This window comes from Podarcis cretensis, assembly GCF_951804945.1.
Source record: "Podarcis cretensis genome assembly, chromosome: 17".
Classification (NCBI taxonomy): domain Eukaryota; kingdom Metazoa; phylum Chordata; class Lepidosauria; order Squamata; family Lacertidae; genus Podarcis; species Podarcis cretensis.
Window position 1 is genome coordinate 30,908,979 of NC_137187.1, and position 13,384 is coordinate 30,922,362.

A 13,384-nucleotide genomic window follows, 5' to 3' on the forward strand; every position below is an offset into this window, starting at 1 on the left:
GACATAGGTTAGGCAGAGAAACAGTGACTAGCTCAAGGCCAACTCCATAGCTGAGTGGTGATTTTAACCGTTATTGCCTAGATCCCAGGCAACCATCTCAGAGCTTGTTTAACCACCAGGTGAATGGGGCTTCTACCTAGGGCAGCAACATTTTAAGAATGGCAAAATAGAAGGCCAGTAAAATTTGAAAGGCGCTCATAATATTTTGCACCTTTGAGGGCTGCTGCCCCATCACCACTCCTTTGGGCTGTGTTTTGCTCCTGCCCAGTGCACCCGCCCCAGTTTCCCCTTATTGGGGTCACCCCAATGACTCGCCGCCTCCCTACTGTCAAGAAAAGAGGAGACAAGCTCTCCACAAGCTCAGGTGGTGTTGGGCAGCTGCAGCCACTGGGTTGTCCAAGCGGAGGAGGCAGCAACTGAAGAAGAGGGGAGGGCATGGAAAGAGCAGGTAGGATCCAAACGCTGTCATCACCCATACCTTTCCCTCCAGGTAAACTGGCCCATTTAAGCCTCCCTTCACCCACTTTCAAAGGGCTGTAGGAAAATGGGGGGTGATGGTGTTATGTGTGGGGTGTGACCTAGAGCTGTTGCCTTCTGAGGTGGCATGGACCTCCTTCCACCTTAATCTGAAGTGGGCCTCAGCTTCCCTGAAGGATGTGTGGCGAGCCGAAAGTGTGGTCCCTCTGCAAAAGTGCAGAGTGTTATAGTACGAGTGAAGAGGGGGTTGGAGAATCAGCGTTTATTAGGGCATAGAATACTTTTGTACTAGCACCGTTCCACCTTATTTCACATCCTGGGGGATCACAGTATTTTCCTATAGGTCTGGAAATGTATGGGGGCCCTAGTTAACAGTTCTGCAGTGTACCTTTAAGACTAACCAGTTCTGGCCGCAATCCTTAACATACTTATTAGGGAGCAATCGCCGTTGAGTTCAGTGGGAATTACTTCGGTTCAGTTGGGTCCAAAGTACTTGTGCAGCTGATCTGCTTTAGAATCACATAATAGTAGAATTGGAAGGGATGACCTACTTGCAAAACAGAAATCTAAACAAAAACATCCTTGACAGATGGCCATCCAACCTCTGCTTTAAAAATATCCAATGAAGGAGAGAAAGGTGCAAAGTACTCATGCAACTGAAATGCTTGCATCCACAGTATATTTGTGACAGTGGAAGATGGGGAAAGAGCAAGAGCAAATAGCCATGCTTCTTGAACTCATTGGCTATGCCCCCAGGATTACCTAGCAACTCTGCCAAGTACCCTGGGCACCAACCACCACTGCGTTGGAGCGCCATGACTTTTGACGGTGAGCAGAGAGCATGGCACACATTATGTCAGGTTATGTGATTATGTCAGCAGAGACATCACCTTGCCAACAAAGGTCCATATAGTTAAAGCTATGGTTTTCCCAGTAGTGGTGTATGGAAGTAGAGCTGGACCATAAAGAAGGCTGATTGCCGAAGAATTGATGCTTTTGAATTATGGTGCTGGAGGAGACTCTTGAGAGTCCCATGGACTGCAAGAAGATCAAACCTATCCATTCTTAAGGAAATCAGCCCTGAGTGCTCTCTGGAAGGACAGGTCCTGAAGCTGAGGCTCCAATACTTTGGCCACCTCATGAGAAGAGAAGACTCCCTGGAAAAGACCCTGATGTTGGGAAAGATGGAGCGCACAAGGAGAAGGGGACGACAGAGGACGAGATGGTTGGACAGTGTTCTTGAAGCTACCAGCATGAGTTTGACCAAACTGCGGGAGGCAGTGGAAGACAGGAGTGCCTGGCGTGCTCTGGTCCATGGAGTCACGAAGAGTCGGACACAACTAAACGACTAAACAACAACAGGACAGCATCATGTCCCTTTCAGGACAGAGTAGTCATTGGTTGATTGCAAGAGGGGTCAGTCATGGCCACTTGCAAATATGCCTCAAGACTTGCTTTTGAATTAGCGTTGGTATCTGGCATTTTGGGTGGGCTTTAGCAAAATCATCCAAACTTAATTCAGCATTTGGCAGGAGTACATAAAGGCTTGCAGGAGCCTAGCTCTCCCCTAACCTACCGGACCTTGGCTTTACAATGCTTTTATGAACAATACATTCAACAGGAATAGGAATAAATATATGTCAATGGTTTTCAAACGTTGAGAGAGCCTTTCCCATACCAAGGAATCACTTCATGCCTGCCACAGAATTTCAGAGATTTCTGCAGCACTCAGTTCTTGCAAAGCACTATCTAGGCCTGCTGAGCCTCATCATGTTTCAAGGAAGTTTGTCAGTCATTATTGATCTAGCTGAAGAATTTGGTGGTTTCACAGAGTACTGTTCAAAAATGATTGGCACATACAATTTTTCAAGCACGAATGTTTTCCTGCTCATCAAATATTGACTACAAAAGCCCCATAATTCAGCCAAATTTATTTAATGAATATGTGTTTCAAAACAAAAATATAAAGGCACACGCTGTAATTCTTTTAAACAACACTTTGCAAAATTAAGGCACCTTGATGAAATGTTGTTACTCCCTTCACAAAGATTCTTGCATAGTTGACATACAAGTATGGGAGAAGACGCAAATAAACTAGTTTTAAAAACAACAATTTACAAACAAGGCCCACATCAATAATGGAAATTGGTAGGGCTTCCTTTATGCAAAGGCTTCTGGACCAAGTACCAGTTGATATATATCTTCCTGAACAAGAATAATTTGTTGCATGCATTTCATTGATTGTTTTAGAATTCAACAATTCAGAGCAGGCTTTTTAAAGGCTAATGTTTCACAAACCTTACAATTGTGTACTTATACACTATAGTGGAGATATATTTCTTTTGATTTTTAGATTCATGTGGGTTACTTAGTACAATGGCTCATGAATAAGACCTGCTGAATTCACCAGGGCTCACTATTTCCGCAGGAATACACATTCCATAAAGCAGAGGACTTCAGCAAGAGAGTCAAATTCACAAATCAGACAAGCCAAAGTTCTTAAATATAAATTGTTTTAGTCCCACTGAAGTCAATAGCATATCTTTTTCCAGATTCAAAGCTATCAAATCATCACACCACAGGTCAAACTTGCTGCTTCTCAGGTTTAGTTTCAACCAGAGGGAAGTGGCGTCAACTATAAGCATGCCTAAAAGCTAATTCGGTTAACATCCCTGGAATGAAGGGCCACTTCATATTCTGTACTCAGCTACAGAAAGTACAAAATGTAAATGAATGTTGCTTCATTGGGGATATGGGGAACGTACATATAAATAATTGTTTTCTCCAATAAAATACATACGAGGCTGCAATGCTAACCCCACTTGCTTATGAATAAGCTCCATTGAATTCTGTAAGTCAGGAAAGGCTCTGTCCCCCATTTCTATACATTTTAACAAAAAATAAGTGTTTTTTTTCAAATTCAGTCTGCCCTTATCAATGAAAGGAAGGTGCATGTCTTTTATACTTTGGTATCAGTATGTGAGTACACTATTTAAAACAAAAGAGCATCTCTTGCTTCTAATCAAATTAGCCTGACTCATAAACAGATTTTGCAATCTGGTTTCGGGCTGGTTCCTATATGTACAAAAAATGATAGTACAAAAGAATATACAAAAGATAGAACCCACATTCAACATCCCCACATGTACACAGTTGAAAATATGGGGAGTTTAAATTCATACAATGTCTGCCACCTTTTGCACCTCGAACAGGTGAACGGTAGCACTGGTGTTTAAGTATGTAGTGTTTGCTTCTTCATTCAAGCATCTCTGAATGGAAGCTAATGTGTTTACTGTAAGTTTATTTTAATTTGGGACTTTAGATAGCCAGTACAGTAATCGATCCAAGAACATTCCTGAACGCTCGCATTTTGAGAGAGTTATCTTTGGAGAGTGCAGGAGAGAGAATCTATCAGCTTCGCTAGCAAATGTTTTACGTAGTGATGAAAACGAAGATCCTATGTCATTGCTTAAAGTTTATTATGATTTCTAAGGTAACGTCTGTGTCATAATAGTATTTAATAACATAAATCACATGGTTTTGCTGATCTAAAGGTGATACATTTACATAGCTTACACTCTTGGGTTTTCTCACTTTAAAGCTTATTTACTTGCAGGTGGAATGCATTTAAATTATAGAGTTCGGATTCATAGAAAAGGGGTACATTTTTAGTTGCTCCCTGCTCTTTAGGATCGTACCAGCTAATGCATCTTTTAGGAAGTGCTTTCCTCCCATATACACTCCCATCTGCTTTTATGGGGTAGAGGATGTTAATGGGAACAAGTAATTTGGTTAATGTTTTCCCTTATGATTTTTCTTTTTGCTTTTCTTCAGAGCTTCAGTTCTCTTTTTGTACAGTCTGCTTTTTCGCAGGTCTGACGAGCCTTGTTCTTCTCCGTGGTGAGCCTGTGGACCAAAAAAGTGAACAGTCAACATATTTCCTATATGTTGTTGTTGCTGCTGCTATTTTTAAAATTTGCATACAGCCCTTCATCTGAAGATCCCAAGGGGGTTCCCAACAGAAAAATACAAAAGGAGAACACAAAATACACAATAAAACAAAAGCAAAAACAAACCATCGCAAACTACCCCAAAGACACAATTGATTGCACACAATATAAATGCATAAATAATTAAGAAATAAATACGACAGTGTTATGTTCCTCCTCATACCTTGTGTTCTTCTGGATGTTTGTACTTTTCTAACAGGTGCTTCTAAAAAGAAGAAACAGAAAACAGTGTTGCGATCTTGCATTATTTATTGTAGAGGTTTGAAACAGCGCAGTAGGTATCTTCCGAAATCTCAGAAATTTAAAGCTGACGAATTCTTTTTCAGTTTAAGACACTGGATGAATAATAAAAGCTTTTTACTATGCAGTATATTTCACATGCTCTATAGATCACTTGCTGTTTTGATGGCAGATATTATTCAGTGATCAGAGTACAGTACTCTCCAAAACATGTTATCATCTGCACACAGGAAAAAATGGCATGTCAGGCAGAAGAGCTCTAGCCTAGTTTTGTCCCTGATAAGCAACATTTCTACGTCTAGGGTTCCCCTCCCTCCACCAAGGAACACTCAGTGATTTTGAGCCTCTCCTTTAATTCAAACATAGTACCACCCAAACATAGACTTACCACCTCAGTGAGATGTAGGGCACTGTGTGCAATTATAGAGACAGAATGAGATCCAAAAAAACTACTTTAAGCATGGTGAAGCAATATAGCACTCAACATGTCCAGGTGGATTTTTCACTTTTCAAAAAATTGAAAACAAAATAGGTCTCTGCCTCCTGGCATGAGGGGATGCTGCTTCAGAAACACACACACACACACACACACACACACACACACACACACACACACTCACTATAGTACATGGCACAAGTTGACCAGAGCTTTGGGTTCTCTATCCACAGTCCTAGAAAGCTGTGATACAGAGCTATGAGCCAAACAACGTTAAACACCTGTAAATCACTCTGAATGGAAGAGACCATAATTTGGAAGAAGAAAACAAGATACAATGAAGTGGAAGCCAGTGCTTTTAAGTTACTGCAGGCATGAGTGTGAGTACATGCAGTTTCACACTGTAGCATCCAAGTATTGTAGGGGCAGATTGCTACAGTTTTAACAGGCTGATATTAGAAATAAAAATTTATCAATGGCGATGCTGTCAAAAATACCAACTGCCCACTCGTAATGCTGAGACTCCCCCCCCTTTCACAGTACTGTGAAAGTTCCCACATTCCCCCCCCCCACCACCACCACACATCCTTTCTGGGTACCAGCTCCAATGTTTCTAGTTGGCTTAGGCTTATGAAACACCTGCATATTTTTGAACAGGCATTCTGCATAAGTTTCAAATAAGACCTGGTCCCCCCCCCCAAAAAAAGCAATTAGTATTCTGTTTAATCATGCAATATCTTGAACAAATCCGTGACATGACATATTCAGTGAGCACAACTTAACATACACAGTAAAGTAGATGACAGGTATGTTGTAGTCTTGTTGGAAGTTTAAAAGGAAAGGAACTATGAGAAATGCTTAACAACCCTTTATGGTGGTTAGAATCATTGAAACAGATTTTTGTTTGTTTGTTAATGACTAATAAATTATTCAAGTATGTTGTAAATATACAGAACACTGCAACTTTAAACTGGTGAACAAAACAAAGTCATTTCATGCCAATAGGCTACATAAATAACTGGGTTAGAAAGTATAGGGTGGAAATAAGCAATTCTGTATTCTCTAGGTCTGGTCCTGATTTCCATGCAAGTAATTCACTCACAACAATTGTTTGGATAAGAGGGTGGTTCCATATTACTGCATAACTAACCTTCCAGATGAATTTTCTTTATTTCTGTCTCGATAATCTGTGGCTCTGCCTCAATTACTTTAGTAACTTTGGTGTACTCAGATCCAGCTACAACAGGCATTAAAAACATTGCCAGTTAAGAGTGGGTAGGTTTTTTTAAAAACAGGAAAGTGGTCCATATTTGAAAGAGGCTGTGGATGGGTACAACATGAGCAAATTCCGAAATATTTTCTTAGAAGTGACAAATCCTCTGTTCTGTGGCTGGTAGCCAAGCATTGCCTCAACACCTGGGATGTTCTCCCAAATGTGCAACCAGCACGCACTGTTGTTAGTTTACATTGCAATAATCTTAACAGTGCGGTTCACAACTTGCAAAGGGCTTGTTGTGTTACCATAGGCAATGGAAGAATTTTTGTACCAGTTTGAACTGGGGAAAGACAGCTCCGGTTAATGTCCAGAATATCTGTGGAGCCATCGCCATCATGATCGCAGAGTGCAGATCATGTGTTTTTTTATATCTGTGTATGGGGGTGGGGTGGGTGGGGGTCTAGGCAAGTCTCAAAGAATTATACGGGTCTCTCATGGCAGTCAAAGGAAAAGAAGGGCTGGAATAAACGAAGCAAAGTGAGAAAAATAAAAAATAAAAACAAAGATAAATAAACGAGTCAAGGGTTCTGTTTCCAGTAGCCACTTCACAATTGCAAGAAGAACGGGAAAGAAGAATTCAGTGGATCGCATTTTGATATTTCAGGTTTTATGCCAGAGATTCTAGCTACTTTCGTGTGGTCTGCGGCTCACTACTTGACCATCTGACCCAGGACCCTATTCTGACTATCAGAAGCTTCCCAGGTCCCAGGCAGGGACCATTTCTCAGCCCTGTTACTGGAGATGATTTTAAATTGAGATTCTGTGGAATGTTTGTGAGATCTTCAGCATCCATCGCATGCACTCTCCCACTGAGCTAATTGTACTCATGATTTATCACTTGGAATATTTGAAGAAGAAAAATGACAAAGAATTGAGATTAGAAACAATGAATTGCACTGTTGTTGTTGTTTTAAAAAAATTACAGCGTAAGTTTGAATAAGCCATAGCAACTCCATGCAAAGTGGATTAGGCAATTCTTACGTTACAGTTTGAAGGCTACTGCCTTCAAATGCCTGCTTGCTGTTAGATCCACATCCTGCAACCTACAGCTACTTATCCTTTAGAATTTTTTTTAAAAGGGAGATTCCAGTCTTCCAGATGCTACTCTTCTCAAATGCACAATTGTGAAACCACTATTGGAGTCACCTTTTGGTTTGTGGAATGCCATAAAAATGGATGCTTTTCAGTATTTCTTTTCTCTACAGTTAGGTCCCTTAGATAAAATTAATATGTTATCACCTGTTCTTATAGTTTTATTAAACTAAAGGTATAACCCTAATCCCACTTCCCTGAGAATGAGCCCCATTGAATTCAATGGGACTTTCACAGCTGGATTTTTGTGCTCTAAGATGACATTTGCTAAATGCTTTCTGAGTTCTTTAGGCAATTTTTATGCAAGAAAGGCTTTCCTGGTTAACTTCATTATATAAGGATTTCAAACTGTAATCCAATGTAGAGCCAGTTGGACTGTAATTCTGTGAGGTAATCATAGCAGAAGCTGATGTGGTCTCACTTTAACTTGAGCAAGAATAAAAATATATAGTTTGGATTTAGCAGTCGGGGTTACTGTTAACTTTGTCCAGATACTTGAATTCTTTTTTCCCTTCACTTCTTAAATATCCCACAACAAGCAAAACCATTCAATCGAGGTATACAGATTAATAACATAAGCATTCAATTTTTTTAAAGTTGCCCGTCAGTTTCTTCTGGTTATTTCTTGGCGATCAGTAGATTATTAAGGAGAATAGAGAGGATCAGAATGTCATTTCTGGCAATACAGTGCACCCGACTAATACTGTATGGCAGTTCATTATGCTCAGACGCTATTGGCTGGCTGGCAACCATATGGTGGCGAAATCCTCATCTACAAATGGGCACGCCCAGGATTGGGCACAAAACAGCATGCTGTGAGTTGAACATCCATTGAAAGGTGTTACTTGTATCTCTCAAACACATGGGATTGTCACAGCACCAAATTGGTTGCCTCTGTAGCGTAGCACACGTTTTCCTACTTCTAGGAATCACTGCCCAATTCTACTGCAGTCATTCCTCATTTGAACCAACCATATAGCCATTTTGCATGACATTTGTATGCCATATCTGGTAATAGTACCTGCTACTTCCACAGTTGCACTGAGAACTGCTTTGCTGGCTAGCATTAAGTTGGCCAGGGGCGCCAGGTCAAGATGGTACTGCACATTATTGCAATAGGTGTTCAGACTGCGAATTCTGCACCTTTTTATTATTAACTGAAATGAGTTTGCATCAACATGCTCATCAGTACAAAGATGAGTGCACTGTACTCTTGAAGATAATTACAAAGCTTTAATGCACAGAACCAAAAGTCATTTCAAAAGAAGGATGCTGTACATGCCTTTGACAGTTAAATAGTGAGCAATGAATATTCATTTTTAAATGAGCAATGCAAAAAAATTTGGACTTTTCTCACGTGTTGCACTTCATTTGGAAGAATATCTTAAAATTCAAAAGTGATCACAGAATATTTATAATGCAAATAAATCTTCATTGCTCATTTGGAACTTTTTAAAGACTGGACAGATTCACACAAATAAAGCTTTATTGTACTCCAACATGTGTGGAGGTAAATGGATTGCTCAAAGTTCATCACTTCATGCATTGGGCTTGGTTTTTCTTCCATAAATTTGGCTTAATTGAATCAGTCTTTAAAAAGTTTAAAAGATCAGTTTGTCAGCTCTTGGCACTCATTACGATGAGGTTAGTTGTCTCACACTCACTAACCTCCCTTGAGGAGTCTTTTGATTTCTTCATCTTCAAGTAAATGACCGTCACCTTCAATGAATTTGGTCACCTTGGTCACCTCTGACAGAATACATGTTTATGGCATGATGCGGAACATTGAGAAATTGGTAGTTGCAGCACATTTAACGAGCTTACTTTATAATTACACAATTATCTATTGCAGTGAAAAGCCTCCTGCCAAACATCTGGTTGTTTTCATTAAAAGAAATAAAAGGTTGCAGTGTGTTCCTGATCTACAATATACAGTATATTGGCTGTTTCACTTGAACAAGAATTAAAATATCAATGTAGTACATATTGAATTCAAGACAGATTACAGCTAAGACATGCCTTCCATTGAAACCAGATAGCAGACTAGAAAGTCAATTTTGAATACTGCCAATTCCAGATGGATTTTGCTAATTTCTAAATGCTTCAGAAATTTGCAAATGAATGCTGAAAATCTTGTTTAGGTGACTGCCAACATTAAATGGATGTGTATCTGAGTTTTCAGACATTCACAAAATTCATTTTAGACATTTGAAATCCTATTAATCATATTTAGAAACTGAAATCCTGTTAATTTTGTGCATATCATTCCCATGATCAAATGTTCAGATCTAGTCATTTCCAGACTCTGCCTTGTAAAACCGCTATTCATGTTATGGAGCTGCTAAAATGAGCATTATTATCCTTAGAAAATAAACCCTTGAGCGTGCCAGATCACAGTCCATACTTCTCCCTTTGACATAGAATACTAACCTTCTTCCAGCAATTTCTTAAGAGTCTCCTCAGTATCTGCCCCACCTCCTGTAGTGATTCGAGTGTATTTCAGTTCAGGACCTGAAGTGAAAAAGATCCAGTTAGGTACATGCGAGGTGGGGGGGGGGGAACCCTCCCAAATTATCGTTGTTGTGCTGTAGGTAACCATATCTTCCTGTTCAAAGTAATGATATCAGAGAGTAATAAAAAAAAGTCATGGTGGAATAAGGTCTCCGTAGAAGCTTAGGTGCGTTGAGCGTAACTTACAGGAGGGTGGCATGTTTGGTGGACGGTTTGACAGACACACAGCTTACAACAAAGAGAGCAGGGCGGCTTTTGAAAGTGCAGGGGAATTTGTTGCCAGAAGTGCTACAAGTATCCGACCAATACACACAACCACATTCTTCTCAGAGGCTGATTTTTCACACAGCTTTCCTGAATTTGTGATGTGGTTTGAAAGTGCCATGCAGAGGGAGCTTGGGGGCAAGGGGCTGTCACTCAGCTGAAGAGACTCAGCTCTATTTTTCAATAACATTTGGGTAAGGAGAGGCTCTGCAGGCCCTGAACTGATGCCTGGATGCAATGGTAGGATGGATGAGGCCAGGGCCGGATTTAGGTTTGATGAGGCCCTAAGCTACTGAAGGTAATGGGGCCCTTTATATGGCCAGCTGTCCTTTGCCAACAACAAATTGATGCTGTTTTTTGTGTTGAATATATGCCATATGGTAATTTGTGGACCTAACAGGTATCTAAAGCCATTTGCACATAACAAAATATGTATTTTATCAAAGTAATGGTTGAACTTATCTTATATTTTGGAAATGTACATCCAGTTTTTCCCCCTTTAATTTTTTTGGGGGGCCCCCAAGAGAGTGGGACCCTAAGCTATAGCTTGTTTAGCTTATAATGGGCGGGTACAAATAATAAATTACAATCACAATTATACGTAAATCTGGCACTGGATGAGGCGGCTGCCGCCAGGGGTAAGGTCCTGTCAGCATAGTACATCTCTGCTCAGAGAACTGCACTGATTTGCTGACTTACTACCATGCCAAGTTCAAAATGTTACTATCAGTGCTTTCTTTCTGATGGTACGCAATGGTACCCAGTGCAGCGACCTTTTGGGAGGGAAGGAGGCAGGGGGGCTTTCGGATCCTGTCAGAGCATCGCACCTCCTTCCCCCAATCTGGGAAGTGTTTGCCCAACTTAGGGAAGGAGGCGCGATGCTCTGAAAGTCCTGGAGTCCTCCTGCCTCCTTCCCAAAGCAGGGGAGAGGCCTCTTCACCGGGGCGGCAGCGCCCTGATACTTGGGTAAGTGGGCGAGGGAGCATCAAGCAGCTAACCCACTCTCGGCACCCAGCCTTGGCATTAGGTCTTCCCTCCACATGCTGGACACTCCCCCTGCTTGTTGGTGAGCGCCAGCACTTTTTGCCTAGAAAAAAAGCACTGGTCTGTATTCATATATAAAGTCCTTAACAGCTTGGGGCCAATTTACTTGCAGAATAGCGTTGCCCTATACATGCTCATTGGACCTCTTCGTTCTGCAGAAATGGCACTGTTAGAGGTGCCACGTAATGCTTGTTCTACAAATAGTATGAAATCAAACTTTTAGTGAAACGCTGCCTACACTTTGGAGCTCCTTGAAGGTTGATATTAGCCAAGCACTGTCACTGAACACTCTTTAAATATTTACTTTAATATTTACTTTAATACCTACTTTAAATATTTTTGTTTAGGCAAGCCACTCCTGACATATCTAAGTTGGATGTGCTTGCATCTGTTCTTAGTTTATTGTTGTTTTTAATTAGTTTTTGAATGTTTTTCAGTATCAGTTTTCAACTATCTTTTTTAAAAAACTGTATTTTAAAAAAAATTAAGCTACTTTAAGGTTTTATTACAATCAAGTGGTATATAATTTTTTTAATACAAACAAACAAACAAACAAACAAATATGCAGCAAACAGATAACAAATAAGAGGAACATGAGATGGCAGTGATGGAAGATGGCAATGAACGTTAAGGTGGGAATGGAATTCCTTGATTGAGGGCTGTTTCTTCCTGCTCCTAAGGTCTTTTCTCAAGAACTGAGATTATATGGCCATTCTATGAAAAGGTTTGTTCTGCTTCTTGTAACCATCACAAATGGCCCAGAATCAGAAGTGGACTCCATCAGGAAACCTTTAAAACTCTGCGTATTATTTTCGTTATAAAGCTATTGTTTTCAAAACTGGGCGTATTTTTGGCGCATGGTTTTTTTTTTTTTTTTACCTTGAATGATTCTTTCTTCGGTCACTTCTTTTTCAGTCACTTCCACAGGGTAACCATCAATTATTTTCGTGTATTTTTTAATTTTAGGCTCTATAAAGATGTTTTTAAAAGTTAGAGACGGTCAATTCACTGGATTATTTCGATGTTTCCCCATTGTCTCAGTTATGCAGCCATTGGGGCAAGAGGGGTCAATGTTAGAAATGGTTAGTTTCAAAGTTCTCACTCAGGGCCAAGTCATTTACATTCCCAAGCATGCCCATGTCAAATATTCACCATCTCAAGCTATGAACATAATGTATTATTTAAAAATAAATAAATATTTAGTTGAGCCTTTGGGTAGACTGGCCGGTAGTTTTCATTTTTTTGTTCACAGCTAGGATGACAAAACATCAAGTTTCTTGAGGCTCAGTCATGATTCTTAGAAACATGCTACTTATGTTAGAATACGAAGGAATCAAAAGAGTTTTTCCACATTTCATCTCATGGGTACAATTCAGAGGGCAGGTGTGAAAAAATAGAGAAAGCAAAAATTCAGTGCACAAAATGAAAAAGAGAGAGAATACATTCCAAGAAGAAGGGAAAGAGAGGCAAAGGGTTTAATAATAAAACCGTATAGTTGCAATACATCATTATAACACATGCTAAGAACAAATCCAGCAGTTTAAGAAAACTGGGAGCTGCCTCTTCCAAACCATTCTGGTTAGTAATGTGCAGTCCATGAGACATATTCACCTCCATGAATAACTTTAGTGACTGTCTCGCCTTCCCTGACCAGCTTAAATTCTGGGTCCCCTTCAATCACTTTGGTGAGCCTTGTAATAGTGGGCCCTGAAAAGCATTATTTCAAAATGGGAAGGTGCGTTAAAAATATGATGTACAAAGCGAACAATGCTTAATGAAAATGCCTCTGACAAAATTAACTCCTACTCATTTGTGTCAGAGCCAATCCTAAAGCTATTGGGACTAAGATATAATTCTTCAGAGTGATGCGCCATATCTGGAATAGACTCTTATATCTAGTGCTTTTTTTGGGGGGGGGATGCAGGGGTACGCATACCCCTAAACATTTTGGGAATTTAAGTTTGGCCTCAATGAGGGGCAGTATTTCAATATGAGTAGGAAAATGAGAGTACCCTTAAACATTTTTTTAAGGAA

General features: G+C 40.1%; 1 protein-coding gene across 16 annotated transcripts in view; it reads right to left on the reverse strand.

Annotated features, from left to right (window-relative positions):
- Positions 1–2,396: 2,396 nt before the first annotated feature.
- The window catches only part of POSTN (periostin), a 53,122-nt gene continuing 42,134 nt past the window's right edge, over positions 2,397–13,384 (reverse strand). For 3 of the 16 annotated variants that reach the window (XM_079959298.1, XM_079959294.1, XM_079959286.1), the window contains 7 exons: positions 12,962–13,057; positions 12,230–12,319; positions 9,962–10,042; positions 9,200–9,280; positions 6,314–6,400; positions 4,651–4,692; positions 2,397–4,383 (listed from right to left, as the gene is read on the reverse strand). In XM_079959298.1, the coding sequence (XP_079815424.1) occupies positions 4,316–4,383; positions 4,651–4,692; positions 6,314–6,400; positions 9,200–9,280; positions 9,962–10,042; positions 12,230–12,319; positions 12,962–13,057 (545 nt within the window). In that variant the 3' untranslated portion in view covers positions 2,397–4,315. The remainder of the gene's footprint in view (positions 4,384–4,650; positions 4,693–6,313; positions 6,401–9,199; positions 9,281–9,961; positions 10,043–12,229; positions 12,320–12,961; positions 13,058–13,384) is intronic. The other 13 variants (XM_079959301.1, XM_079959291.1, XM_079959289.1 and 10 more) reach the window with 9 other exon arrangements.